Below are 27,290 nucleotides of genomic sequence, written 5' to 3' on the forward strand. Positions count from 1 at the left end.
ATGTATTTTAATGGCTTTGAATGCTTACCAATAACCTCCTCCCCACATACAAATACAATCAAATGTTTGGAAAACCACCGATCAAAAATGAAAACCCGACTGAAACGGTTATTTTAATCTGAGGAAATAAATCTAACAGACTCATACAAACAAGGGCATGTCTAACCAATCATTTTTGTCTCCACGTTTTTCAGCAAAGCCTACAAGCCCCACAGGGAGACTCGCAAAGAAATAATAAGAGCAAGTATGTTGTATGACACCAGAAATTAATTTGTGCTTTTAGTATACTTTCTCAACAAAGAACTAACAGGCTGTCAGATGGGATCATTTAAAATGTTGTGATGCATGTACAAAAACGTACAAAGAAAAACAAACAGGAAACTTAAATGCACATACAAGTGAACTGCTTTGGCAGCTTAAGTACACCCAATAACAAAAGAAGTGCTCAATTTTTCTTTTTTTTTTTTTGGCACAAACTCAGTTATGAACATTTTGAGTGTTCATCATCACAGCTTTATCATACGGCTCTAATGGCCTTAAAAACTGTAAAACTTTGCTGCAGCGTCACAGATATCCCTCTACTTTGAATGTTAGCCCACGCTTGACACTGACTGAAGAAACAAGCATCTTTTTAATTTTTTCGATCCTTTTTCTCTCCGACATGTGGTACATTTAGAGCATCATTAGGTGAGTCAGCATTTGCTTGGGACACTGGATGAACAAAAAGGGAAAAAGGGTGACTGGATAACAAAGAGCATATTGATTCAAACTATGGACAAAGAAGAATCTAAGTTTGAAAATAAATATTTTTCTTCTCCATTAAAAAAAGAGCAAACTGAACAATATCTGTGTGTCTTCTTTGTCCCAGCTCTCTCAGAGGCACTGAGAAATATGGACAGATTTCTCTTTTCAGTGGGCATGCAGTCCACAGGATCACAATGACCCCTGACAAAAACCCTGTGGAGCAGTAGCCATTCACTTGTCGGTCGCGGGGTTGAAGATGATAATGGTTAACATCCAACTGGAGCAAAAGATTTAGAGACCGAGCACTCCGAACAGCTGTCATTCTGCCTGGACCGTCCACATTTCTTTTCCTTTCTCTAGGCCACGTAGTTGTACTGGTTGGCGTTCTCCTTGTCACGCTCCATATAGTCCCTGTCAATAAGAGACTCTATCCTCTTCTTCAAGTCAGCAGGCTGAAAGGGAAGACCACAAAGAGGAGAGCACATGAAGCTTCATGCCAACATTCCTGGTTACTTTAATACTTTAAGGTGTGAGATAAAATTTAGATACACACTAGCCTCCTCAATACCCCAACACACTGTCCAGATTTTTTTAAACTAATCTCTAGTCTAATCTTTCTAATTAACCTTAGTTTAACTCCTCAGTACAGTACAGTAATCCCTAGCCATTTATCTGTTTTTTACTTTAAATTAACTCAGATTATTATTATTATTATCCTAAACTACATTAATAAACCGTAACTCAAATCTCTATCCTCTCTGCTCACATGTCCTATTTCACCTGTAACACAACGTCCCCTTCAGACACAGAGTAATTACACAAACAGCATTGACTCGTGCATATCACATAAGCCTAGAGCACCACAAAAAGCTGTTGTGGTTTTCAAGGGTGCAAGGTGTATTAGATATGGAGCTAAGGTGTGTCTACAGCATGGATGTGAAGCGAGACTATAAATCAGGCTTAAAGTCTACAGTTCATCAGCAAAGGCTTAAATGTCAATTTCAGGGAGGTTCATTTGTATAAATTTCCATATTTCAGCTTTGAAATTTTGCCTCGTCATTAAAAGGTGCATCACATCAAAATATAATTTGGAAGACACAGTGCTTATGAATTATATAATCATTGAAAAATTACAGGAACAGCATTTAACAAAATATGGCAGCTATGCTGCTGTGGAGAGGGTGAGCAGCACCAAGTTCTTGGGGGTGCACATCTCAGAAGACCTTTCCTGGACTAACAACACAACATCACTGGCCTAGAGGGCTCAAAAACGCCTCTACTTTCTCCGAAAACTGCGAAGGGCACAAGTCCCGCCCTCCATTATGTGCTCATTCTACCAGGGGCACCATTGAGAGTGTCCTCACTGGCTGCATCACTGTGTGGTACGGAGGCTGCACTGTCTCCTGCTGAAAGACACCACAACGCATAGTGAACACAGCCAGCAAGAGCATCGGTGCCCCTCTGCCCTCCCTCACAGACATTTTCCAAACCCGGCTCACTCGCAGAGCAATCAGCACTGCTGGTGACTGTTCCTACCCCTTGCATCCCCTCTTCAGTATCCTGCCATCGGGGAAAAGGTACCGGAGCCTCTGGGCCCGCATCACCAGACTTCACCAGACTGTTGAACAGCTTTGTCCACCAGGCTGCTGAACTCTGCCCATCTCCCTGAACTCTGCATGTTATGCCTCATCAGAACATGATGAGGCATAACATTATGACCACCTTCCTAATATTGTTGCGAGTTGTGACTTATTCCTCTGGACCCGATTGTGTAAATGTAAGTTCATGTCATCATGTTTTATAATGCTTCAATATAATCCATCAAATTCCCACACTCAAACCATTACATCTTAACTGTTGTTGATGATTGAAGACAAACTATTTGAATACAGCCAGATAACTAACCAGGATTGTTACTCTCAACCATCCACATTTTGTCTCTAAAATACTGTATTCTGATCCTCAAACACTTCTTCAATAATTGATATAGTTAAAGCAAAATAAACAATGTGGAATTTAACATACTGGTTTGATTTTTATGACAACCAAATCAAAATTTCTCATAAATAGAGCTGTTCTGGTGGTCTGAGGGATTATAATACAGACCACGTAACCCAACATCCTTGCTTTGGGTCTAGGTGGGGGACTTTGTTGTTCATCGTCCCTTCTTTCATTTTCTGTTACTTCTCTGCTGCTACTGCTGCTGTGAAACATAAAGGCAGAAAGTCGTGCTTATCACCTTGACAGGGAACTTGAGCTGGTTGTAAACCTCAGACATCAAGAGATTATGAGTCAGAGTCTTCCTCATCTTCATGATCCGCACAATGGCAGCATCGATCTGGTACTGACGATCCTGAAAGACCCTTTCTGTGGTGCTGGCTTGCTCCTCCACCTGGGGTAAAAGACACATGTTCAGATCATTTCCCAAAATCTTGACGTTATTAAAATTAAGGCAAGCTACTATAAAACAGCAATTATACCGTTTCTTTCATCTGGATCTGGTTTATCTTGATCCTGAAGAGCTTGTGTTTGAAGTCATCGTTGCAAGAAAACTTGTCCCCATCCTCCACATCTTTGCTCTTAGGAATTTTAGTGAGGACACGTGCTTTTCCACATGCAAGTGACTGCAGCGTCCGTCGCAGTTCACTGTCCTCTGTAAACCAGAAGGCACACAGTGTTTTGGATCAGTGATGCTGAATAAAGAGGACATCCTTTCTTTGTGAAAAATCAATGTGCTGCCAACCAAACATTGATGTGATAATACGAACCTATTCCTGTGGCCAGTTTGATCTCCTCCAGCGTGAACTCCTCTCCTTCGTTAAACATTAGTAGCACAAGTGTTTGGAAAAGTGACACCTGCAGCTCCTTCTTGCCCTTTAACAAGAAAAATCAAAGGGAACAATTAACATTAAGTTTTATATTCTAAATGAGCTTGACCATGGAGCATTCTCAGTTACAAACCTCTTTGAATTCAGCTTTCAGGACACAGTGTCCCAGCGTTGATTGCCACTGCAGCTTCCTGCCGCTGTGTTTGCCCAGGTAGAAAGTCTTGAAGATCTCTTGCAGTCGCACCATCTGGACAAAGATAACAGAGGTGTTATGAAGCAACACTCAGCATTTTTATTGCACAGGAGGTTATAAAAACAGTATGTTCCAAAAATCTTAATATTTGCTCGGCACTAACCTCAGCAGGCAGGTGCACTTCCATCGGGACATAGGTTGGCCAATAGCCCATGGTGAGGATGTTCACCGTCAGCTCAATGTTGCCGGGGATGTTTTGACACTGCATATACTACGGAAATATAAAGACGCATGTTTATGCATTTGTACCATGCACAAATTGAATTTTGTACTACTTAATAAAATATAAAATACATGTGAAAAACTTGAACTGGACAAACAATTAAAAATGGGCAGCGTTGGTAAGGGTATGGTGAAGGGTCTATGAATCCATGAAGTATTTTACAACTCCAGAAAATGATCACACTTAAAATCATTAACAGAGACTAACTTATTGAGTCAATCATGTCAAACATCAAAATATTTTTTGGCCTTTTGTGTCACCATTGGATAGTTGTATGTGGAGAGGAACAGTACGTAATGGGACGAAGGGGGTGGGGGATTTACACACTCGAAAATACTTTGGAAACAACTGTACAACACACAGATGCCATTTAGATTATCGGGCCTAAATTTTGTAGCCTCAAAGGCTAGAAGATTTACATTTGTTTGACAACTGCTATCAGCTGCTCCATATCCTTGGGGATTCATTTCTCTCATTTTGCAAGTACTGACGTAGATCCAGATTTTAAAACCTCAATATCAAACATGTCTGACATAGTGTATTCTGCAAGGGGTAACAGAGGTTCAAGAGTGGATCTGTAAACCCTCACATTACAAGATAATAGGGACTGAATCTAGTACCATGTTACGGTGCTCTTTGTCAGCACAGGTGAATTTGTGCATAAATCCACCCAAAATTCCTGTAGCCTGAGCACAGCATTACATGCTTACTATTTCAGTGGCAGAGTTTTCGAAGTTCCACCTTCCACCTCACAGACGGTAAAGTTATATCAATGTTTAAGTTGGAGAGTTAACATTTTTGAATAAGAACTGAAGAATTAGAAGTTTTATTGTCATTCTCTGGTGAAAAACAGCAAAATACAGTTGTCTCAACGTACTGAAGTTTCACTGAAATGGATCAAGTGGATGTTTTGTTTTTATATAGTGCCCTTATCTGTCTAAAACAGTCACACTAATTGAGTGTAAAACTTGTCACATGGATATACCTGTTTGAATTGCACCATGATGTCTTTAGACAGCTCCATGTCCTTGAACATACCCTCTAGTTTGCTGGTGAACGCTGCTCCACATTCTGAGAAAACACCAAGAGGTCAATGTGCATTGAGCGCAAGTGTCAGGATTCACTCTCTTCTCATTTCTTGCAAATTGTGTGTCATGTCGATTAAACTTACCGTGTTTAAGCTTGGACAACATTGATTTTTCAGCATCCACAGAGGCGCTTTTTCCAACCAGCAACCTCTTCGCCAGATCCTTTTTATAAAAGGCCTCAAAAACATCTTTTCCTACAATGACAACACATCATTTCAATAAAAAGAGCCATAAAAGAGAAAAAATAATAATAATCTAAAACAAAGGTGATAGTAAATATTACCATAGATGAATCTAAAGATAATCATGATTTTATCCAGCATCTTCTCCAGTTCCTCATCTGTCGCCTCTTTGTTTCCTGCCCTTAGCTTTGAATCCACATGTTTAGCTGTGAACACATTTATATTTTATTCATCATAGATCATCATTAGATGCTCGTTCATAGCGTGGTGTTACAAATGGTAAAATTCTAATTACTCACCTATAAGCTCAGCTGGTTTATTTGGCCGTTTGTTGATGAATGTTTCGAAAGCCTCCTTCATGGCATTTACGAATCTCTCATTCTTCATGAAGCACACATCAATGATGTGATCCACCTTATCTTTGAAGTCCAACAGCTCTTGCACCATAGTTTTGTCTTTTTCGGGGTTTATTACGATTGTGCTTCCAAAAGCCTACATTTGCAAAGAACGATCAAAAACCATTTTAAAATATCCTAAAATAGAACAACACGTGAGAGTAGCACCTTCACGCTACATTATCCTGCATCTATTATCAGTGTTAATGCCATTATACCTTTATGTATTCTATCCAGTGCTGCAGGAGGACTTGAACACCACCTCGCACTCGACTGAAGAGCTGATAGAGCAGAGACAGATCCTGAATTCTGTTCTCATCCAGCAAGTGAGTCAGCCCTGCAAACATTTTCAATAACAGACGGCCACAGGTCACGTTCAAGAACCAGGTATGTAGCGTACTCACACACATTTACATAGTGCTGCAATGCGACTCAAGTATATAAGAAGTATTTAGTGCTGTGTACCTTTCTGCAGGGTTGCAGTGAGATGTTCACCCAGCAACTGCTTCTCGACTGTAGCAATAAGAGGTTTTCTGAGAAGACGAAGAAAGCTCAAGTTACACAGGAATCTCTGCCAGTGTTAAGTTGCAAACCAAACGCTCTGGTGACACTCACTGTGTGCTCTGGTCTAGATATGTGATTACTCTATCAGCCTCCTCCTCCAAGCGTTTGTTTACATGATGGAGATATTCTGGTACCTAAAAAAAACAACAAAAAAAAACAGGGAAAACATTTACATTCATGCCACGTTGTGACACATTTACTTGTGTACAGACACTGTTGGTCTTCACAGCTTGGTTACTTTATAAGGTTGCCTTCTCCAACACTCATGTCAACCAACACAATATTAATATAATGTTCATTTAAAAGAGCACTTTTCAAATCACAGGTTAGTGCTTCCAATATGATGGCAAATTAAAACAACAATAAAAATTACATAAGTTTAGAATTGGTGACACTAGGTGCTCGGTTGACAAAAAGAAGCTTTAAACATGAAATACATTTAAAATAGAGCTATCATTCAATTAAAATATTCAATTGCAATGTCCATAGTAAACATTTTTTCTTATATACTGTAAATGTACTTTAAATGGATATGGTACTTTAAATGGTTTGTCAACATGAGAGTGGACAAATATTGTTGCTTGCTTTAGGGAAATGTGTATTCATTATTGTTGCTTTCCATCCACAACATTTCTGCTACATCGCTTCCCCATTTCCCAAACTTCTGGTCGGGGCTAAAGGTCATGATCATAGAACGTTCATATATTAATTATCCATGAAAAGACATTGTGGTGTTAAGCATGTAACATGTTTTTTTATTAACTATGATAGTCCTAATATAAACCTTTAATCAGTCCAGTTTTGTTTCTGCTATCTGAGCCTCTAAATAGGACTCTAGAAATATTAAATTCCATACTGACGCAACTGATATTACCTGCTGGATTAAATTAATCAGAGGCAGATGAGTGAATTAAAAGTGTGGTAGTTTTTAAGTCTTAGGACAAAGGTTTAAATAGGTCTATAGGTCTATCTCTAAAATAATTAACTTCTGTATCTTAGCTGACTATTTGCAAACATAAAAAATGAAAGCGTTGAGGAAATGTCAAACTTGGAAATGCCCGTTGCAAAAGGGACAGTTTTCTATACTTTTTGATTTCAACACACAGACAGGTTTTCAAGTTGTAATAAAAGAAGACCTTCACTCAAAGTGTGTTTATTGTGCCTGTGCTGCAGCATTCTGACCTACTGACGTTATAAACAGTGGATACAATGGTGCATTCCTCTCTGCTCTAAATGTTTCTGGAAGTTTTTTTTTTTTTTTTTTTAACTTTGGCATAAAATATTCTTTCCGTTCTGATTCATTCCGAGGCTAAAAAACCTGAAACCTAAATAAAGTGAAGCTGGACTAATTGTTGACTAAACTCCTGATTGTTTTCTTAATCAATTCATTAATTGTTTTGTCTGTGCAAACTATGATTATTATTTTGCATTTCCCGTTATAAGTATAACTAATAATCTATTATAAAACCAGCAGCCAATTGATTTTCTGTTGATCAACTAGACGATTAATTTAGCTTTAAATCACCTCTCTCTCCTGCATCAGCCTCTGTCCCTCTGCAGCGTACAGACGGTTAGTTTCCTCCAAAAAGCGCTGCTCAAAGGAGTCTTGATAAATCTGTCAGGGACACAGAGAGCACAGGTTTCATTAAAACCATTTGTCAACCGGAAACTGACACTTCATTACACCTCTGTGCAGACGATGATCACAAACAACACTGCTGCCAGAGCTACATTGATTCTAGTAAAAAGGACAAATCCAAATGATCTGTAACTTTAGATACTCATTTCCAGATTCACTGGTTAATGTCTGAATTAAGATAATAATGAATTGGTAGTTCGTATGTTACCTGCAGGTCAGAGAGCATGCTCAGTAGGCTCCTGAGCAGACTGCGGTCTATGGCCTCTCCATTTCGCTCCCTCTCGATGAGCAGCAGAATCCCGTCGATGGTTTTACTCTGGACCTTCAGATCACTGATGATGTAGAACCTGAACAGCTCCAGACCCATGTCCCTGCAAAACACAGCAGGTGCTGCAACAACCACTTCGACACAAATCAGCCTCAAACTACAGTAAACATTAACATCGCTGATCACTCACCAGATCGATGGCAGCATTGAATTTTGTAAAACGTAGGTGCGATCCAAAAACAAAAATATACTCCTAATCATAATCTGCAAAACAATAACAAACATTCACAGTTAGAACAAGCACTAAGGACATTGTAATTTAGTTTGGAGGTTTTGTGTAGAAACAATTTTATAATGTCCTATGTGACTCTAAAGCCAGAGAATAAATCCTGACCCTCAACTTGGAGCAAACTAGGAGCTTGTCGTTCGAGAGATGTGTTTTGTTTGCCACTTATGGAAGGGAAGTTCTTGCATATGTCAGGCCACATCATCCTACATGTGTTTCTCAATGTCACTGATACACACTACTTGAGGTGCTGACAGCATGTTTAAGTAAATCACTATTTAAAATGTCCTCCTTCTCGCTGTGATGGGCAGCTTAATGTAAATAGGAGAGGTGTTATGCAAAATTTGAATGTACCTCGGAAAGATATTCTCTTTAATAGCATAATAGATAATGTTAATGTTCAGACCATCTTCTCTGTAGCCATTTACACTTCCAGTCTTCTGTTTGTCTCACCCTATTGGTTGGGTGGCAACCTACCCCAGTGGCTCATCAAATTCCAAGATGGTCTTATTTGCGTACTGTCTATTCAGATCAGCCGTAACATTATGACTGGTTATAATCACTGGTATAGTAAGTAACACTGATGATCTCGTTATAAATGGCATCTGACAGTGAGAGGATATATTTGGCAGCAAGTGAACATTGTTGATGTTAGAAGCAGGAAAAAAGTGGAAGGATTTAAGTGACTTTGACAAAGGAGACACTACAATGGCTAGATGACTGGGTCAGGACATTTCTAAAACTGCAGTTCTTCTGCAGTGGTCAGTACCTATCAAAAGGAGGAAGGAGTCAAAAACACACAGTGGAACCCAGTTTGTTTGGGTATGGGGCTGTGTTGCTGCATCCACATAAATGTCAGGACCCAGGTTTCCCAGAAGAGATCATCAATGTTATTCATTTTATATTTTATATAAAATGAATAATATATTTTATTGTTGTGGATGATCTGTGAATTGAAAATGTGTCCAATCTGTGCAATACCCCTTTAGACACAAAACAAAAAAAACTGATGTTTTGTTTTTGCAGTTTTAAATCATAAAACGTACCATTTGTCTGCAGTGATCTTGCCAGCACTTGTCAATCTTCTTCAAGAAGAGCACGCTGTCCAGGGCATCCGTGAGAACAAAGTTAAGTCAACAGGGGACTTTAAATCAAATGTTTTACAGCACATCATGTTAAGTGACTCACGCCCAATAGAATTAATATTTGAAACTGTAAAGGATATTCTCTGAACTGATCAATTTGTGCCTTGATGTGGTCTTCACACACAGCCCTCAGCTGTTTGTAAAGTTTGGCAGAAATCTTATGGGAGCAGAGGTTTTCAACAGCCTGAGGAGGACAGAAAAAAAAAATGTCATGAAAATGAGAACAAAAGGCGGCCGCCGACAGATTGTATGAGACAGTGGGCTTCCTCTGAGAGGTCTGCAGATGTGCTCTGATACCTGGTAGAGCTCCTCTAGATTGTACTTGATTGAAGTGCTGTTCTGTATGGCCTCCACCGCCTCCTTCAACTTCTGCCAGGTCTCCTGAGTGTAGTTCTCGGGCAACTTAGGCTTTTCTGTGAAGCAGAAACAAATCACAGTCGGCTCTGACACCACTGGGAGCTGCAGCAGGATGGCTGGACCACTATGCTGTGTCACTGACAACGGTGCTATTTTAAAGCAACTGTGTTTGTTTCTATTTAAAGTATAGCTCCATGATACTCGCATAAAATCTGGTTACTGAATTGTGCTACTAGTCATAACATCGAAATCTAAATATTTTAGCCGCACAATACAATGCATGACATCCTAAAACAACTTCACAAAGATCAATTATCTCATTCCCCCTGGACATTGATGGTGGTCACCTATTTGTTTTTCTTGCATGTTCTCTCCAGCTACATATGACGTGTTGAGTTGTGGTGAGAAAGTTGGACTTTAGAGTCACTGGTTTGAAGACCCCTCACATCCACAGCTGGGGCCTCCTTGGGCAAGGCACCTAACCCCTAAAATTACTCCCTGGGCGACCACAGTATAATCTTTATAAAAATACTAATAATAAATATAATCATTACTCTAAATGGAGAGAACAAATTCAGTGTATGTATGTTATATCAGAATGCATTTATTTTCACACGTGTGTCTAACTGAACTAAATCATTAAAATTTTTATAAAAAGGCAGAGAAGAAAATTGGTATTTTGACACATCTAAATGTTGTTTTTAAGTGCGACTACTGTACTGTACAGGAGTATTTGACATTTATTTGACTTCATACGTCACTACAGAAAAAAAAAATGTTTACCAGCTGCATTAACTGCTGTTCACTAGCTGTCTAAGTGGTGAAACAAAATATAAGGCCATTTAATAAAATTTATAGCAAACAAACGTTTCATTAAATTTCTTCTTATAGGAAAAAGGCGGTCTCATTCATCTATAATATTTGCTTCAACTTAAATGAGTTTTCTGGCACTGGGTAACATGCACTCACTTGCCATTAGGTACACTAGTGAAAAGGAATGCATCCTAGTATAACAGTCCTGCAATAAATCTTAGCTTCATGACTCTTATTATGTTCAGTTTATATTGAAACAGTGTAAGAAAACTGGTAATTCAACTGTATGATCACTCTGGAGGATGTCATTTGCAGTGCTGTTGAACTGCATTGAATTAAACACTAAAGTGTTTCTGTTACTTAGCCTAGACTACTGACTAAAATGGGGTTGTCAAAATAGTAGAAACACTTGTTGATACAACACAATACAATTCAATAGTGCTACGAACCATAGTCTCCAAAATGAAAACACAGTTGAAGTGAACTAAGTTATTTAAAACAAATGCTGAATACTATAACCTTCATGAAGGTAAGATTTGGTGCAGGACTGTTGTATTTTCTCTAGTGTACCAAATGAACTGGCAAGTGTGTGTATACATCACCAATAGCTGATTTACAGATTTAAATTACAATATTATTCTGTATATTTTCCAGCATGGCAAACTCACACACTTTTTAAAGCCTCATTTTTAAGTTAATTGATATTTTTAGGTCTAACTTTCACATTCATCCACGTTCAAAAATGACCAACAGAAAAAATGCACAAATGCACAAATTGTAATTGTAACTGCAACTGTAATTGTTAGTACCAACTATAAACTATTCTAGTGTTGAATGTGCTGTCCAGAAGGGACTGCACCTCTGTAGTAGTAGGGATATGTTAGCAGGTGGAGTTTCAGTGTTGCATTAGGAGCTTTTTTAGGATCAGATTATGCATTAGTGTCTCCGGTACCTCTGAAGTTCTTGATGACTAGTTTCTTGGCAGCACCGGGTTTACTGTTGGAGAAGGTGCCGGAGCCTGCGGTTTTCGTCAGTCCGTTTGCATGGTGCCCCACGCCACCGGACAGGAACATGGCTTTGCTTTTGTTATTGGAGCACGAAGCAGCAGCAGCAGCGGCGGCGGCGGCAGCCTCCTCAGCCATCTTCACATCCAGTCCAATGAAATCCACTGAATCCTCGAACCTCAACTGCTTCTGGATGTGCAGGGGAGTGGGAGAGGAGGAGGAGGAGGAGGAGGAGGAATTCAGGGTCTTTGGAGGCGAAGAAGAGATCGTGTCGCTGGTGTCTTCCCTCTCTGAACCGTTTATTTTCCTCTTCTTCGCAGATGTGATGTTGCCGCTGTCGCTTTTGACATCAGTAGCCGCGGGTCTAGCCTCCTGGGTTGGCGGTGGTGGGGGATTAGGGGAAGATAAACCTGTTGGAAACATGAAAAAACGGGAATACTAATTCTTAGCAGCCAGTCTTCTGATTAGAAACTTCCAGACTTGCCGGGAGGAAGAGCTCAGTTATCCGGGAGCTTTTATCTGCCTTAACGCGGAGGGGTTTTTAACCGAAAAGTCTTTTATTCGGCATTAAAACACACAATAAATTGCAAACTACACAGCTCCACTTGGACCTAGCCTTGTCTCTTTCTTGTTATTGCTAGCAGAAAAGATGGTTGGCTATTGCTTCCTCTTTTCTCCTCTCTTGTCTAACCGCGTCGGAAAGTCGTTTAGTGGGAGACGGTTGAGTCGGGTGGCCGTTAAAGACGATGATTTACAGGAGAGATGTAGCTACAGCAAAAGTAGGCTCAGACGATAGTAAAATATCACTTGTTTAACACGAGGGAATATATTCGCGTATAAATGCTAGTCCGTGACCCCACCGGAAGTACTTCGTACAAAGTACTTTTTGCACAAGCATGTTTTTTATACGGACCGCGGTGCTGTAACTGCTTGGTCCACAAGATGGCGTCGTGGAGGGCGCCGTTGGTCCAGACCTGGTCCAGACATTACCAAACAAGGCCTTCAGTGTGTAGCATTTATTTATCCACCTTAATTTAAATCATTATGTGTGTAACTCATTTTTATTATTATTTAAAACACCCTAACGCGAATGTATTGAAATGTTTATAACTCTTGTTGAATGTTGTTCCCTTTCAAAATATCTTTTTGCATTATACTGAAGAAATGGTTTACAATCACTTGCCAAAACTTTAGGTACACTATCGATAACAAATGCTTTCTAATATAAGAGTCCTGCACTAAATCCCCATTTATGACTGTTATAATGTTGATACAGTTTAAGAAATATGGGAAATCAACTGATTATTTTGGAGGATGTAGTTTGTGGTGATGTTTAACTAAATTCAGTCAAACTCAAAAGTATTTCTGGCCACTGAATCAAATGGGGTTGTCAATAGTATAGTAATATCTGTCGGTACAACACAATGTATTTCAATAGAGTGTTGCTATTTTTGTATATGTTTTTCAAATTTGTTAACAAGGTTACTTGTTATACTCTTATATTGTAATGCATTCATTTTCATGAGTGTGCCTAATGTTTGGAAAGTAAGTGTTTGTTGTCATGTTTGTTTGTAAATTTGGATTTTGTTTTTCAATTAAAAATAAAATCAAACAGAGAGAAAAACTTACATTTAGATGTATCAAAATGCAAATGTTAACTGCGTCTGCTCGACTGCACGTGGAATGTATTTTACCTCATACACCAGTCAAGAAAACAAATGTTTACCAGCTGGAAATAACAGCCATGTAATTGTTGCTAGACTAGTGAAACCAAATATACAGTCAGTTAATCAAATACATAACTATAAACATTTATTTAACATCTTATAGGCTTAAGGTTTTCCTACTTTCTAAACATTTACTTGTTAAACCAAAGAAACATTGTATTTATCACTGTCTCAGACAGAACTCATTAGAATGAACAAAACATCTTAGGTAATTCTAATAATTGTGTTACATATTTTTATTTCAAACAAAGCCAAAACAAAAGCAACTGGACTTCGGTTCTGAATTCACCACTCATTCAAGCAGCTTCTTAAGAAGTGTGAGTGGTGAAACTTGAAAAAATAGCAAAATTTATGCTAAACATTGTCAATACAAAGGTACATAAAATTAGGGAACAGCACTAGACAGCAATTGTGAGCCTTGCAATACAGTTTCTGTTAGCGTGTTTTAAATAACTGTAAAAAATTGTCAGTACAGCTAAAACCAAAGAGATTGTAGTGGATTTCCAGAGGTCCTTCTTCATTTCACATTTAAAAAGTTTCAAATGATTTTCTAATGAGTTTAAATGCTACAGTAATATTAAATGTAAATGAATGTACTGCCACAATGTGTAGTTATTTATGCTAGTTAATTAAAAAAAAAAGCTTGGTCACCATGGAAACTGTTTTTACACAATCAAACAAGCGTTACAAGCAAATTGTTAAGATATTTATCGTTAATTTAACTGTAGCTTAAAGATAAAAAAAAAAAGCTCCAGTCTCCGTGTGTGGATTTTGTAAACACTAATATTGAGGTCATTAAAGCCATAGACATATATACATGTATGTGTCTATGAGTAAAGCTACCTAGCTGAGAAGACAAGATGTGACCGGACCTGCCGTAAAGCAACTGTCGCAAGCTGACGCAACACTTACACCACTGGCCCTCCACTACTGAACAGGCGTGGAATAGCTATACCTTCACTTAATAGATGAGTTGTATATTTGTGATTTCATTATTTACTGTGTCCAATCTGGTGCAGTAACTTCGGACGAGCTTTGACACACTTGAGTAACGTGATCAACGGCGACCAACGAGGATGTTTAAAAAGTAGGTGGTTAATTATTACAATGTAAAATCGCTAGCTAGCTACAGTTATGTGGCTAATGCTAACTGATGAGCCAACGCGTCTTCGAGTTAGGAGGCTAATGTTCAGTAAATGAGACAAATAGACATGAGTTATGATACAGTGTGAGAGTCTTAGTTACTCATATTAGTGCTGGGATGCGACAGATCAGAAAAAAATTACTGAGTGCTCAGATCTGATTGACTGAAAATCTGCAGGCACCCGTTTAAGCTTATTTACACTTTTAAATTACGGTGAGGTTTTATGAATAACAGTGAAAGGAGTGTACACAGTTTTCTAAAGTGTGTATTGAAATAAAATATGGAACATAAATAAATATGGAAATATGAAAATACTATGCATTCTGCATTTGAAACGGGAAGTATTTAGAAACAGTCATTTCATTAAATCCAAATATTTAAAGAATGTACTGTATGGATTTTTATGAATAAATACATGTGCACACTTTGTTTCCATAGGAAAATGGTGGTTAATTTAAAAGCATTTTTTAGGTCTGATCTGGTCAGAATAAAAAAAAAACACACACACACACACACAAAAAGAAAGTTTTTCTAATCATGAATATTATAGCCTGGACACAGTCATTCCCTCGTATTTGTTTTCAGAACATTTGGCAGAGATGACTAAACGTTTCTAATGTTAATCTAGGGTCTTCTTGCATCTCTCTGCTGATCTTCCATTGCTAATCGTTCAAGCCCCTTTAAGTTTGCATCGGTTCTTCTTGCAATGGTGCATTTCAGCTCTCTTCAAAGGTTTTCAGTTGGATATAGGTTCAGAATTCATTGCTATCAAACATTTAATTTTTCTTCTCAACGTTTCTTTTGTGCTGTTGGAGTCGTGCTTTGTCACTGTCTTGCTTAAAGGACCAAGACCTTCAACTCAAACTAGTTTTCTGACACTGGGTAACATACACACATACACACCAGTGAAAATGAATGCATTGTAATATGCAGCTGTTTGGGCTTCATTTCATTGCTCATAATCAAACTGATACACTGCATTCTCTCTGCATAGCTCCACTGTGGTATCTTCATCAGAAAGTTTGTGGTGTATCTATGAGCATTTGAAAACAGTGTGGCCTTCAGTGTGTAGCATTTAGTATAGGCTTAAAGCACCACCTAGGTCAGCCTGAAGCTCTTAAGATGTTTTTTTAAGATGTTTTCTGTTTTTTCACAAGGCAAGAAAAACCTCTCCAATGTCCCTCACTGAGTTTTGTCACACTGCCATGTATCTTTTTTTATTAGTAGGAAACTTGATAACGTTATGTGCAGTTGAAACAAAGGCTTCAAGATCGTTGGCAATTGCTTTTCAGCCTTGAGAATATTTACTTATTTGATAAACTTGGACATTACTGTTGCTTTCAGGCAGCTCACTTGACTTTGCCAGTGTGAAAGAAGAAGCTGGAAACAATCAGTCAATTTTTTATGCAATAAAACCATCATTTATTGTTTAAGACGGGTCATGTGAACAATGTGAACAATGAGGAAGCAATCTCGTGTAATTTTAGTTATGAACAAGGTGCCAGTAATATTATCCAACACATTGCATGTCTGGTGACATATTGATTACACAAAATTGGTTGATTTGTTTCAGAAGATATGCTACTTTCTGTACATAAAAAGGAAAGGTGTCAATAAGTCTGACCAACACGGTTTTAGAAATTAAAATAATCTCCCAGGCAGACACAACATCTTCAAAGGTTCTGTTCAGTTAATCTGTGCACTAGGCATTATTTTATTCACATAATCTTGGAGTCGGTGTGTTTCACAGTGAAATTATTATGCTGAAACAGAATTAACTTCCTTAGGATGTCCCTGAAACGTTTCTACTTTAAAAAAATATTTTTTTCTCAACAGCTAGTGTTTTTAACAAAATTTTCCAGACCTCTCAACACATTTCTTGCCCTTTCAGATTTGATGAGAAGGAAAATGTGTCCAACTGCATCCAGCTGAAGACATCAGTGATCAAAGGCATCAAAAATCAGCTGCTGGAACAGTTTCCTGACATCGAGTCATGGCTCAATCACATAATGCCAAAAAAGGACCCAGTCAAAATAGTGAGATGGTATGATTTGTATTTTTGTATTTTTGCCAGTGTGCAATATCTTCTTGTAGATTGAAATCTCTCCTAATATTTTTATTATTTATTCCAGCCATGAACACATTGAAATCCTGACAGTGAATGGAGAACTGCTTTTCTTCAGACAGAGAGAAGGACCATTTTACCCAACACTCAGACTGTTGCATAAATGTGAGATCTCCTAGGGCCAGCAGGTTGATGGCTGTATTTGAATTGACCTCGTACTGATAAGATTTTCTTTGGTCATAGATCCTTTCATCCTGCCGCACCAACAAGTAGACAAAGGGGCCATTAAGTTTGTCTTGAGTGGAGCCAACATTATGTGTCCGGGGCTGACGTCACCAGGCGCTAAACTGTACCCGGCTGAAGCGGACACAGTAGTCGTATCCTTTTACACATGTCGCTGCAAGTTCTGGCAAATGACTGGATAAAAATAAGCATGTAGCAGAACCTGATCTTTTTTGTTTTAAGTGTGCCCTAAACCAAAAGTTAAATTATTTATTATTTATTTTGTTAAAACCATACAGCTCTGAGTGTATTTCATTATAAGAGCAATATACTTTGAGTTTCTTTACCTTTATTTATTTTGTACAATGAAAATCTTTGAGGAATATCTTGGAGGCATTTTATTATTTTTTTTTGATGGTTGACAGAGTGTGTAGTCCTACATTTGATGTATTTATTCTTTAATGGTACTTTATACAGTTGCACAATGCACACGTGATTGAGGACAATATGAGTAAAACAATACAAGGCTTTATGAATCGATGTAAATTTTATAAATTTAGGAAAAAAATCTTAAAAAGATTGGATTGGATTGACCCATACTCAATTTTAAATAATTGAGATTTGGTCGGGGAAAGAAAACTTAATCGGGACATCCCTGAAAAAGCACACACTCATGGCAACAGTCTCCTGGATTCATCAGACCAAGCCACCTTTTCCATTGGTACATGCTCCAGTTCTGATGCGTATGTGCCCACTGGAGGAACTGAACCATACTAAACAAATTGAGATGCACAGGTTGTTTTGACACCTTTCTATCAGAACCAGCATTCATTTTTTCTGTTGGATCAGGGCACACTGGTCAGCCTTAATTCCCCCCATGCAGCAGTGATCGTTATTCGTCCATGACCCTGTTGCCTATTCACTACTTCTCCCTCCATGGACCACTTCTGATTGGTACTGACCACTGCAGACCAGTAACACCTCAAACAACCAAATTGCCCAAATGTCCTGCTTATAACATCAACTTTGAGGTCAAAATGTTCACTTGCTACCTGATATATCCCACCCCGACAGGTACATGGTATTAAGATAATCAGCATTATATGCTTCACTTGTCAGGTGTCGTGATTATGACCTTTATACTTTGACTTTGATCCGTGTATACTTTTATACAAATTAACTTTAAAATATATTTTTTTAAAAATAATACATTTTGCTTTATATACACTTTCTTATGAGTTTGTCCTTAATAAGTGAACACAGGCTATAATGGCAGAGGGAAAACAACATGCACTTTGTGTTGGGGTAATGAAGATGTCAGCAGAAAGCATGTATGTATATTTTACTGAACCATATCCCTCATAATTTCCATTTCTTCAGTTATATGTGATCTTAATTTTTCTTTGTATCACACTAACAGAGAAAAGGTCAACAAGGGCATTGGAATCGAGAATGTCCACTATCTGAATGATGGATTGTGGCACATGAAGACGTATAAATGATGATAAACACCTGCAATGCCCACCACACACCCACGAAAAAAATGTGCGGAGCTCTTGGCGGCGAGTCTTGAGTTGCCAGTCGACTGTTTACACCTACAGACTTAGCTGTGTAACCTGCTGGAGGCTTTGAATCAACCATCCTTATGCACAAATAAAACAGATCTTGCTTTAAACCACAATCTGTTGTTATTTTGATCTACTGAAAGATGCTCCTGTGGACTCTAACCCTTCACATATAAAATTCACAACAGGATGTGTGCATATTAACATAGGAGTGGCTGGGTGATACATGATCCACCTGTTAGACTGGTCCATCTACTTACTGGTGTAAGCAATCAGGGTTGACCATAAAATGGAGGCATATAACCAATCCACTGTTCAATCCCATAACATTTCCCCTTTATAAAAAACACAGTACAACCAGTTTGAGTTCGATTACTCAACACCAGAGTAATTCATTTACTTTTATTACCCAAAAGTCACTTCAGCGGGTCACTTTAAAAATACCAGTGAAAGAAACCACAAAAAGTTTTTTTCTTTAATTTAGAAGAAATATACTTTACCCATAACATTGAGGTATATCTTGTCTATCTGAAGACCAATTCTTCATATATGGAGATAACAGAGCAGAATATGACAAGAAACGCAGTTCACTTAGAGCTGGACTGTGCTACGACATGTCTGATCTAAATTCTTAAAATCAGAGGGGTGGAAAAATAAGTTATTCATAATGTGGGAAAGTGGTCCAAGCACTTAAAACAAATTAATTTTAGACATTAAGAATACAACACTAACCAAACCGTGCTTGATCGAGTCTCGTGTTTGATATTTTTTCCCAGCTCCACCTGCATTCAAAGGATGGCACACCAATCGACTGTGTTTACCATCACGGAATGAGATACCGATTGTGTGCAAAAGGTACAAAATATATACAAGTGTCACTCCCACCCAGTTTTACAAACAGCATTAGAAAACCACCATGCCAAAGTTAAGTTGCCATCACAGAAGCAAAAGATTTAAAAGTACACATCCATCTTGAAGGAATGCTAGTCTAATCATTGTCTGAATCTTCAGGGGGGTAAAATGCTAACGAGTCATGAAAGCTGTGCCCGTAAGGACGCAGTCTGTAAACTCCATACATCATGACCTGCATCTGATTTGGGGACATCCCGCTGAATGTGACTGCCATGTCCGAGCAGCAACCCTCCACAACGGCAGTGGGGTTGTCCTTCATGCTGCCTTTTATAAGGTCGGTAAGACTCTTGCTGTTGAACACGCCCTTCCCGTGCGAGTCTTCCCCGTTCTCCGCAAACACACCTGTATATTTCAGACACACAGCCAACTGCTTCTCTTCGCTGAGCTTCCACAGGGCACGTCCTCTTTCTGGACACTTTTCCTCATCCTTGAACACATGCACCAGCCTTCTCAGACCTTCATAGCTTAGGACAATTCCACTATCGTACGCCACATACTCAAGCTCCCCTGACTTCATAACATTGCCCAGGTAAAAAGGTTCGCTAGGATCCTTCATGAGGACAAGATACTTGAGGTTCTCGATGATGGCAAACGTGGTGGGATGTGCCACAAAGAACCAGCGCAGGTCCCCGGCGTTTTCATAAGCATGCGTCAGAGCTTTCCGCAACCTCACCCATTCGTCTTTTTCTTTCAGGTCTATCGCCTCTAGTGCCTTAGAGGACTCTGAGGTGTAAAACACAGGCTTGTCACAGTGTTTACTCCAAGTGTCCAAAGTAGTCGCCCAGTAAACAAGGCTCTTGGGCTCGACCATGATGATACAGTAGACCTGGACTTGCTTGTTCAACTCCTTCACTTGACTGTCTGAGAAGCGTGTCAGCTCCTCTTTACTTGCGGCCATGACGTGATGATGGTGGTGTTCGTGTTGGTCTTCTGTCCTGGTATCAGTGTTGGGACCGAAACTACTCAGCAATGACAGCGTCAAGCAGAACACGCCACCCATGGCCATGCCCTTCATGAAAGAGCCTCCGTCAGACAACATGTTGGGTAGGGTCCCAGAAACTGTACAAGAGACAGAGATTTATAGGTTAAGAAATAATCATTGGTATTAATCCAACTTAAAACCTAAAATATTATTTGAACCTATTCACAGCCATTCTGAACATGAATAATTTATTTTTATTTATATGTTTTTATGTTTGTTTAGAAACTTGACCGGTTCATTAGGTACACTAGTAGAAACTATACCAACAATCCTGCACTAAATCGTAGCTTCGTGATGGTTATGGTTTTCTTTTTCATTTCTTTTCACTATAGTGTACCTAATTAACTTGAAAGTGAGTGTATTTCTACATTATTAACTGGGACAATTTGCTTTTTTTGATATCTGTTAGTAAATATTTTCTCTTAAGACATTATATGAAATATTAATAACTGGCATGAATGTGACATAAAATTGAGAAACAACACACAAATCCTTAGTTGCCACCCTCACATAGTTTTGAAAGAAAAAAAGATATGACAGTAAAGAGCTCTGTCTGAGACCTTTGAACGCTACATGCAGTCATTGCCTCGTATTTAGATTCCCGATTCAATTTAGGAAGATTCAGGAAGCAAAGGTTTAGTTTGTTTTTATTTGTCTGACCGACGCTGCAAACCTAAACTTCTTAAATGTACAGCCATGCACAAATCATAAAAAAGATCAAATCCTACACTTAAACTGTCAGCTCGCATTCACGTAAGGTAACTTCGACTCGAACTGACAACTGTTAGCTAGCAGTTAGCTTCCTATCAACAAAGCTATCAACGCGGATAACTCTTCTTGTTCGCAACACAAATATAACAAATATATACAATTTACTGTACCTAGCCGTGTTACTGCTGATGTGCCCGCTGCTGCTCCTATTCCGTGTCGTTAATCTCCCACTTTTCCTGTTTCGTGACATTCACTACGTCAACAGACATATCAGTTAATCATCAACCATAGAAATAAGTGGCTTCTCTTGCTTCCTGCTTGTTCTTCTTCTTCTACGGTTTACTTCTACAACTACTACGTCGTTTGAAGCTTTTGGCGTCAAGCAAAGATGCATTACCGCCACCCTCCGACCATAATTCGCCTTGTTGGCCTTCTATTACGGTGGCCGAGAGAGCTCAACGCACTGCAACTTAAGAAAACACGTGAAAATAGACTCACAACACCAGCAAACACCGAAACGCGCTGCAAACTCAAAAAAACGCGCTGCAAACTCAAAAAAGCTCTGCAAACTCAAAAACGCGCTGCAAATACAGAAACGTTCTGCAAATACAAAAGCGCGCTGCAAATTCGCACAATGGAAATGTTTCCAGAGGACCCTAAAAAGCGACGGACCATGTTTGCTCAAAACCATAGATTGCTCAAAACAAACCCATCTGCTAGCAGCCGGCCAACGCGATGGCCTCGCTACTTGCTCCTGGTATGATGCTACTAGTACCACCTCACGTTACTTACTGCGGTAAAGCCAGGCTCCACCTCGGAGAACGTTCTTTTGCGGTTTGTTCTTATTCAAAGCGTTACGGAAAACACGTGTAAAAACACCCTTTCAACATAAAAGCGTCAGGCTGTCATTCAGTAAATGGTGAACAAATTTAAATCTAATGAGAAAATGTAAATAAATTACAAATAATGACTAATTATTTTTGAAACGATATTATAATGAATTACAATAAAAAGGGTAACTAACTACATAAATATGGATCTGTGTCCACTTCACAATGATAGTACACAACCTCTGGATGTCACCCAGGAAATATCATGCTATTCTAATATGTAATTTCAAAATAAAAGCCCCTTGAATTCTCTTATAATTTGCTATTTTCCACATGATTTCAAATAGAAATCAAAAGAAATCTGCCTGTTTCCACGGACTAATTAATATTAAACCACCACCAAAAGCTCTTTTCCCGTTTATCAATAAGAAACTGCGGTAATACTGTTATATTTACAGCAAATTTACAACAGCTGTAAGACTGATTTTAAAAACAAAATTTTGATGAAAAAATAAATAATAAAACATAAATAAATAATAATAAAAATGAAACGTGATTGCAAATGTGCAGCAAATGACAACTCTAGACATGAAACAAAAAGTAGGACAGCTCAAAAACTTACAAAAGACAGATAACAATGACATGGTTATTTAAGCAAAATACCAGGTGTCTGCCCTGGCCTTTTCCACATCCTTGTTGTCCATTCCCACTGTTCATGGAACCATCTTTCACATATGTCGCACTGGATGTATAAAATATCAAGAGGTAATCACAGATGATCAGTAGTGGTATCTAAAAAAATAAGATGTGTAACTATGCAATCTGTGTCCATGTTTAACGACTGTTAAGACTGAAGGAAACACTTTTTGTCACAAAACTCTGACATTAAAACATCAACAGTAGCTAATAAAAAAATGTGTATAATCTGACATCAATCCTTTATCCCCGTTGTGACAGTGTTTAACACCAGCAAGTAAGGAATTTAGAAAAACTTTGCAAAAACTTACCCAGTTGGTCAAAGGAGGCCCAGATCCAGGAGGTTTTTCCAGCGATTCCTGTCATCAACTTTGGGACATCCAGAAAGGAAATGGCAAAGGAAAGAAGAAATATTGTCTGGAGATACTGAAAGCTTCAGGTTTGCAAGAAAACTTTCTTTTTTATTTAAAGAAAGGCCTTCTCTTATCCAAAGAGAAACCAGGATCACAAGTTCTCAGCACTGGTCAACGCTTTGGTAAGAATGATGTATCTATGACAGATGTGTGTTTATCTCGTTTCTCCTGCTGTTCTCTTCTCTCTTTTCTATCTCTACCTGACTGGCCTTAGGCAGATGGGTCCCTCCATATATAGATAGATAGATAGATAGATAGATAGATAGATAGGTTTTTATTTGTCACATGCACAGTTATACATAGTACAATGCACAGTGAAATGTATTCTTGTACCTGCAGCCAGTAGTAAAAAATATGTACTACAGTAAAACAGTAGAAATTGCAAATTTGGGTTCTGCTCAAGGTTTCTTCCTGTTAAGAGGGAGTTTTTCCTTGTCACCGTCGCCTTCAGGCTTGCTCTGGGGGTTTCAGGCCAGGTTTTGTAAAGTGAGACAATCTGTATTGTTATTGACGCTATATAAATAAAACTGAATTGAAACTGAATTGAAAAAGCATGCAGTTAAACACATACAGGATACAAGAATCAATGCGTACTGACAGGATGAGGCAGAGCAGGACATTACAGCATGCTGAGGCACAGAGGATCTCCAAGGGCATAAACATAGCAGGATATTAACTGAATTAATAGATTTATAGAATTATATTTATATATTGGTTGGTAAGTACAACTAAACAGAAATTGTCTTGGTCTTTATTATTTATTAATATTATGTTATTTAGAAAAGTATTGGGAGGTAGCTGTCAAAGTGATGCAAAGCATGTGCTGAGTTTGCCGACCAATTTTGTTTTGTCTTTGTGTACTTATAATTGTGCCACGTGCTCAATGACAAAGCCTCCTGGATCTGGGCCTCAGACTTACTGGGTAAGGTTTTCTAATTTCCTTACTTAAACACTGTCACAACAATGGGGATAAAGGATTGATGTCAGATTACACACATTTTTTGTTAGCTTCTGTTGATGTTGAGATGTCACAGTTTTGTGACGAAAAGTGTTTCCTTCAGTCTTAACAGCCGTTAAACTTGAGCACAGATTGCATAGTTACACATCTTATTTTTTTAGATACAACCACTAACATAACATTCACGATCATCCATGATTTCCCCTTGTTATTTTATAGATCCAGTGCGACATATGTGAAAGATGGTTCCATGAACAGTGCCTGGGAATAGACAACAAGGACGTGGAAAAGGTAGACACCTTGAATTACCATTAAATTACCATGTCATCTTTGTTATCTGTCTTTTGTAAGTTTTTGAACAGTCCTACTTTTTGTTTCATGTCTAGATTTGTCATTTGCTGCACATTCTCAGTGGCTTATTATTATTATTATTTATTTATTTATTTTATGTTTTTCACATCTCATTCTAAGATAGAGACTTATTTTACTGCAAATTGCTTGCACAGTTAATGCATTATTATTAACATTTAAATAATAATATGTTGGTCAGATGGGTGCGATACTTATATTTCACTGACTATATTCTACCTCTACCTTTACTTGTTTTTAACATAGTTGTTTTGTTATTTTTGATTAAGATCTGACCTCTCACCAGAGTTCATCTCGTACTTATTATATATTAAATCTTTGCACAAAAATGTCCTGTTTTGTGTGAACTGAGGCTTCACTTTAAGCTCCCGCTTTTCTAAGAACAGTGAAAATTGAGCCCATCAGAGCTGTCCAACTAAAATGCTTTCAAATAGTATCTGGTTTTGGATCAAACAGGATGTCAAAATGAATCTAAATTTCCCATGACCATAGTTCTTCGATAAATCATGCACACCGTTTTTACCGCACAGTCTGACCTTAAAACTAAAACTTAAAAACTGCTGTGCCTTTGCCTCTCTTTATTGACGGCCCAGCAGCCAGACGCATCAAATGTTGTTGTGTTCAGCAGCGATTTCACAGACGTGGAGACAATAAATCACCTGATACCTCGTACACTCATCTAAAGGGTATTAGTGACCTTTCAGTTTGACAAAAAGCCCTGCAGCTCAAAGCTCCCAGCTGAAAACTCAGAACTTGTTCTTAATGTTTTGGAAAAAGTTTCTTTTGATTGCTTATATTTTAAGCCTCTGTGAAACACGTAATGAAATTGTTGTTGAAATCATTTTCTTTTAAGGGGTTCTAAAAACAGTTCTCTTTAAAATGTTTTGTTGATTATGCTGATTATGTTAACTCAGACTTGTTCTTTGTCACGAAACATCTGGACGCAATATATCGCTATTAAGCTGGTTTTCCACAGTTTCACCACGGTTAGACTGCTGTATATCTTAGGTTATTTGTTGCATTGGCTTCACTGCCATGCACACTTTACTTTACGTGCATAATTTGACTCATGTTTGTGGCAGAGCTTCTGGCTTGTGATCCATCACGTTCACCTAAAATAACACATCTCAAAAACAACTGAATAAACTGCGAGAAAATGTTATGAAGCCTCATGATTTTTTTCCTGTCTTCCATGAGGTTTCCCAGTAAAACAGCTCTTGGATGCATTGATATAAAATTTGATCCTGACGTTCACACCCTGTTGTTGTCAGGTCTTTTTTTGTACTCTACCGTGGTTCCTGACACAATAGCTGCAAAGCTAACATGTTCTTAATGCTTCTTTTTTTATTTTTTTATTTGATGTGCTAGCATGTTTGATGTGTTAGCATTTAACTCAAAGCACCACTACACCTCATTTCAGAGCTCATTTTTTATGTTTTATCTTCTATAATCGTTCCCCTTTTTTTAATTTTACATTTTACCACTGTGCATTTTAATAAAAGAAAATGCAACTTTTATTTTGAAAGGGTAATAGTTTAATGTGAAGCCCAAAGAAAATATAAATTTAATTTGCTTGATTTATTCAACAAAAAATAAAACCTTGCAAATTAAGCAGTGTTAATGCAGCGTAGAATGGTTTTTAACTCAAACAACGTGACCTGGAGTCATAATTGATGGCCTCAGAAATGTTAGTCATCCAACACAAAATGACGTCGAAACCCGCAGTGACACACTTCTACCAGCTCTTTGTCCACCTGTGACCTCAGACATGAGCGATGACACAAACACAAACCATCAGAGCTCCTCTGGACTGATTACTGCTGGAGAGTAAACATTTGTTTGGCCACTCTGAACAAGCACAGATAGGCTTCAGGCTGCTTTGACAGGGTCCCCTAAATTGTGTCCATGACGCCTGATCCATCGTGTCAAAACCATTAAGAGCGAGACTGGGTGTGATGATAATGTATTGATCAGAGCGTGATGGATGGCTGCTGAGGGTATATAAGTGAAGTTCTTGGTCGCGTCGAGGAATAGTCCAGATCTGGTCATCTAAACGCAGAGACATCATGCTTTCTGTAGCACTGTTTTACCTCGCAGTTGTGATTTGTTCTGCAACATGGACACATGCTCTGCCTCTGTACTCTGAGCCCAATCTGGAGCCACAGGCAGGTAAGATGCCTTTAGATTACACTACACGTCTTTGATTTTATTTAAAGTGGACTGCTTTGGATCAGTTTTATCTTTTAAAACTCTTCCAGTGAGTCGGCTTTGCACAATTCAACCAAATTCTCAATGTTTAATAATAAAACCTCAGTTGTAAAACTCCAGTTTGACCTTTAAGCTGGGCCTCAAAATTATAATACTTTGATTCACCTCAACAGATTTCATTCAGAAATTAGTGTCAGAAGTGGAGGATGGAGCCAACCCAGCTGAAGGGGACCAGAGGGACGTGAATGATCTGTATCCTCTGCTGATGCATCACAGCGGAGGGAGAGACTCCTGGAATAAAGGTAAAATACCTGGCACAAATCTGCACCCAAGCATTTGAAGTGCGCATGCAAATTAGTGTACAAATGTAATGATAAAAGTGACACTGTTTCGGCTTTTGCTCTTTTTTTTTTTTTCTTTAGGGGCAAAAGATTCACCCCCACAGGACAAGTTTGTAAACATGGTAAGGCCACAAATGTCTCTGTGCCCTCGTTGAAGAGAGAAGAATAAAAATATGTATTAGAATGGAGCTTTTAAAAGTAAAATCCACTTAAAGCAAATAAAAGCAAATAAAAAGAAAACGTTAGAATGGCATGAATGAAACATGTTGGAACAAAGAACTGCACATTTATGAAAGTATGTTTTTGGTAGAGATTAAAGGAAGTCGCTGAGGTAACAAGGTGAAATTCCAGAGAAAAG

At 38.4% G+C, this 27,290-nt stretch overlaps 3 protein-coding genes across 3 annotated transcripts; 1 reads left to right on the top strand and 2 right to left on the bottom strand.

Annotated features, from left to right (window-relative positions):
• Window positions 1-83: 83 nt before the first annotated feature.
• On the bottom strand, window positions 84-12,833 carry cul4b (cullin 4B). Its single transcript, XM_084549491.1, has 20 exons — window positions 11,738-12,833; window positions 9,913-10,028; window positions 9,696-9,799; window positions 9,517-9,586; window positions 8,375-8,448; window positions 8,125-8,287; window positions 7,803-7,892; window positions 6,329-6,411; window positions 6,179-6,246; window positions 5,932-6,050; window positions 5,618-5,810; window positions 5,420-5,524; window positions 5,220-5,330; window positions 5,034-5,119; window positions 3,929-4,036; window positions 3,706-3,819; window positions 3,513-3,618; window positions 3,225-3,397; window positions 2,984-3,136; window positions 84-1,196 (listed from the first exon to the last, which is right to left on the bottom strand). The coding sequence occupies exons 1-20, from the start codon at window positions 12,210-12,212 to the stop codon at window positions 1,101-1,103; spliced, it is 2,607 nt and encodes an 868-aa protein (XP_084405617.1). The 5' UTR covers window positions 12,213-12,833; the 3' UTR covers window positions 84-1,100.
• Window positions 12,834-14,348: 1,515 nt separating this feature from the next.
• mcts1 (MCTS1 re-initiation and release factor) lies at window positions 14,349-18,628 on the top strand. Its single transcript, XM_084549807.1, has 6 exons — window positions 14,349-14,603; window positions 16,552-16,704; window positions 16,793-16,890; window positions 16,969-17,102; window positions 18,211-18,278; window positions 18,368-18,628. Exons 1-6 carry the CDS (start codon window positions 14,593-14,595, stop codon window positions 18,447-18,449), a joined length of 546 nt encoding a protein of 181 aa, XP_084405933.1. The 5' UTR covers window positions 14,349-14,592; the 3' UTR covers window positions 18,450-18,628.
• Window positions 18,629-18,683: 55 nt separating this feature from the next.
• On the bottom strand, window positions 18,684-21,518 carry c1galt1c1 (C1GALT1-specific chaperone 1). The gene is made up of 2 exons (XM_084549806.1): window positions 21,288-21,518; window positions 18,684-20,483 (listed from the first exon to the last, which is right to left on the bottom strand). The coding sequence occupies exon 2, from the start codon at window positions 20,461-20,463 to the stop codon at window positions 19,501-19,503; it is 963 nt and encodes a 320-aa protein (XP_084405932.1). The 5' UTR covers window positions 20,464-20,483; window positions 21,288-21,518; the 3' UTR covers window positions 18,684-19,500.
• Between the last annotated feature and the right edge of the window lie 5,772 nt (window positions 21,519-27,290).

Source organism: Chelon labrosus (assembly GCF_963514085.1).
Source record: "Chelon labrosus genome assembly, chromosome: 8".
Lineage (NCBI taxonomy): Eukaryota > Metazoa > Chordata > Actinopteri > Mugiliformes > Mugilidae > Chelon > Chelon labrosus.

Bases quoted from the DNA above. Each gene is read 5' to 3' on its own strand.
- c1galt1c1 (XM_084549806.1), bottom strand. From the start codon at position 20,463: ATGTTGTCTGACGGAGGCTCTTTCATGAAGGGCATGGCCATGGGTGGC.
- cul4b (XM_084549491.1), bottom strand. From the start codon at position 12,212: ATGTTTCCAACAGGTTTATCTTCCCCTAATCCCCCACCACCGCCAACC. The intron at 6,412-7,802 runs GTGATTTAAAGC...TGTTTTTTTTAG, and splicing joins GGCTGATGCAGGAGAGAGAG to GTACCAGAATATCTCCATCA. The intron at 1,197-2,983 runs GTGATAAGCACG...CTTCCCTTTCAG, and splicing joins AGCTCAAGTTCCCTGTCAAG to CCTGCTGACTTGAAGAAGAG.
- mcts1 (XM_084549807.1), top strand. The intron at 17,103-18,210 runs GTATCCTTTTAC...AAGTGAACACAG, and splicing joins CTGAAGCGGACACAGTAGTC to GCTATAATGGCAGAGGGAAA. The intron at 18,279-18,367 runs GTATGTATATTT...TCACACTAACAG, and splicing joins AAGATGTCAGCAGAAAGCAT to AGAAAAGGTCAACAAGGGCA.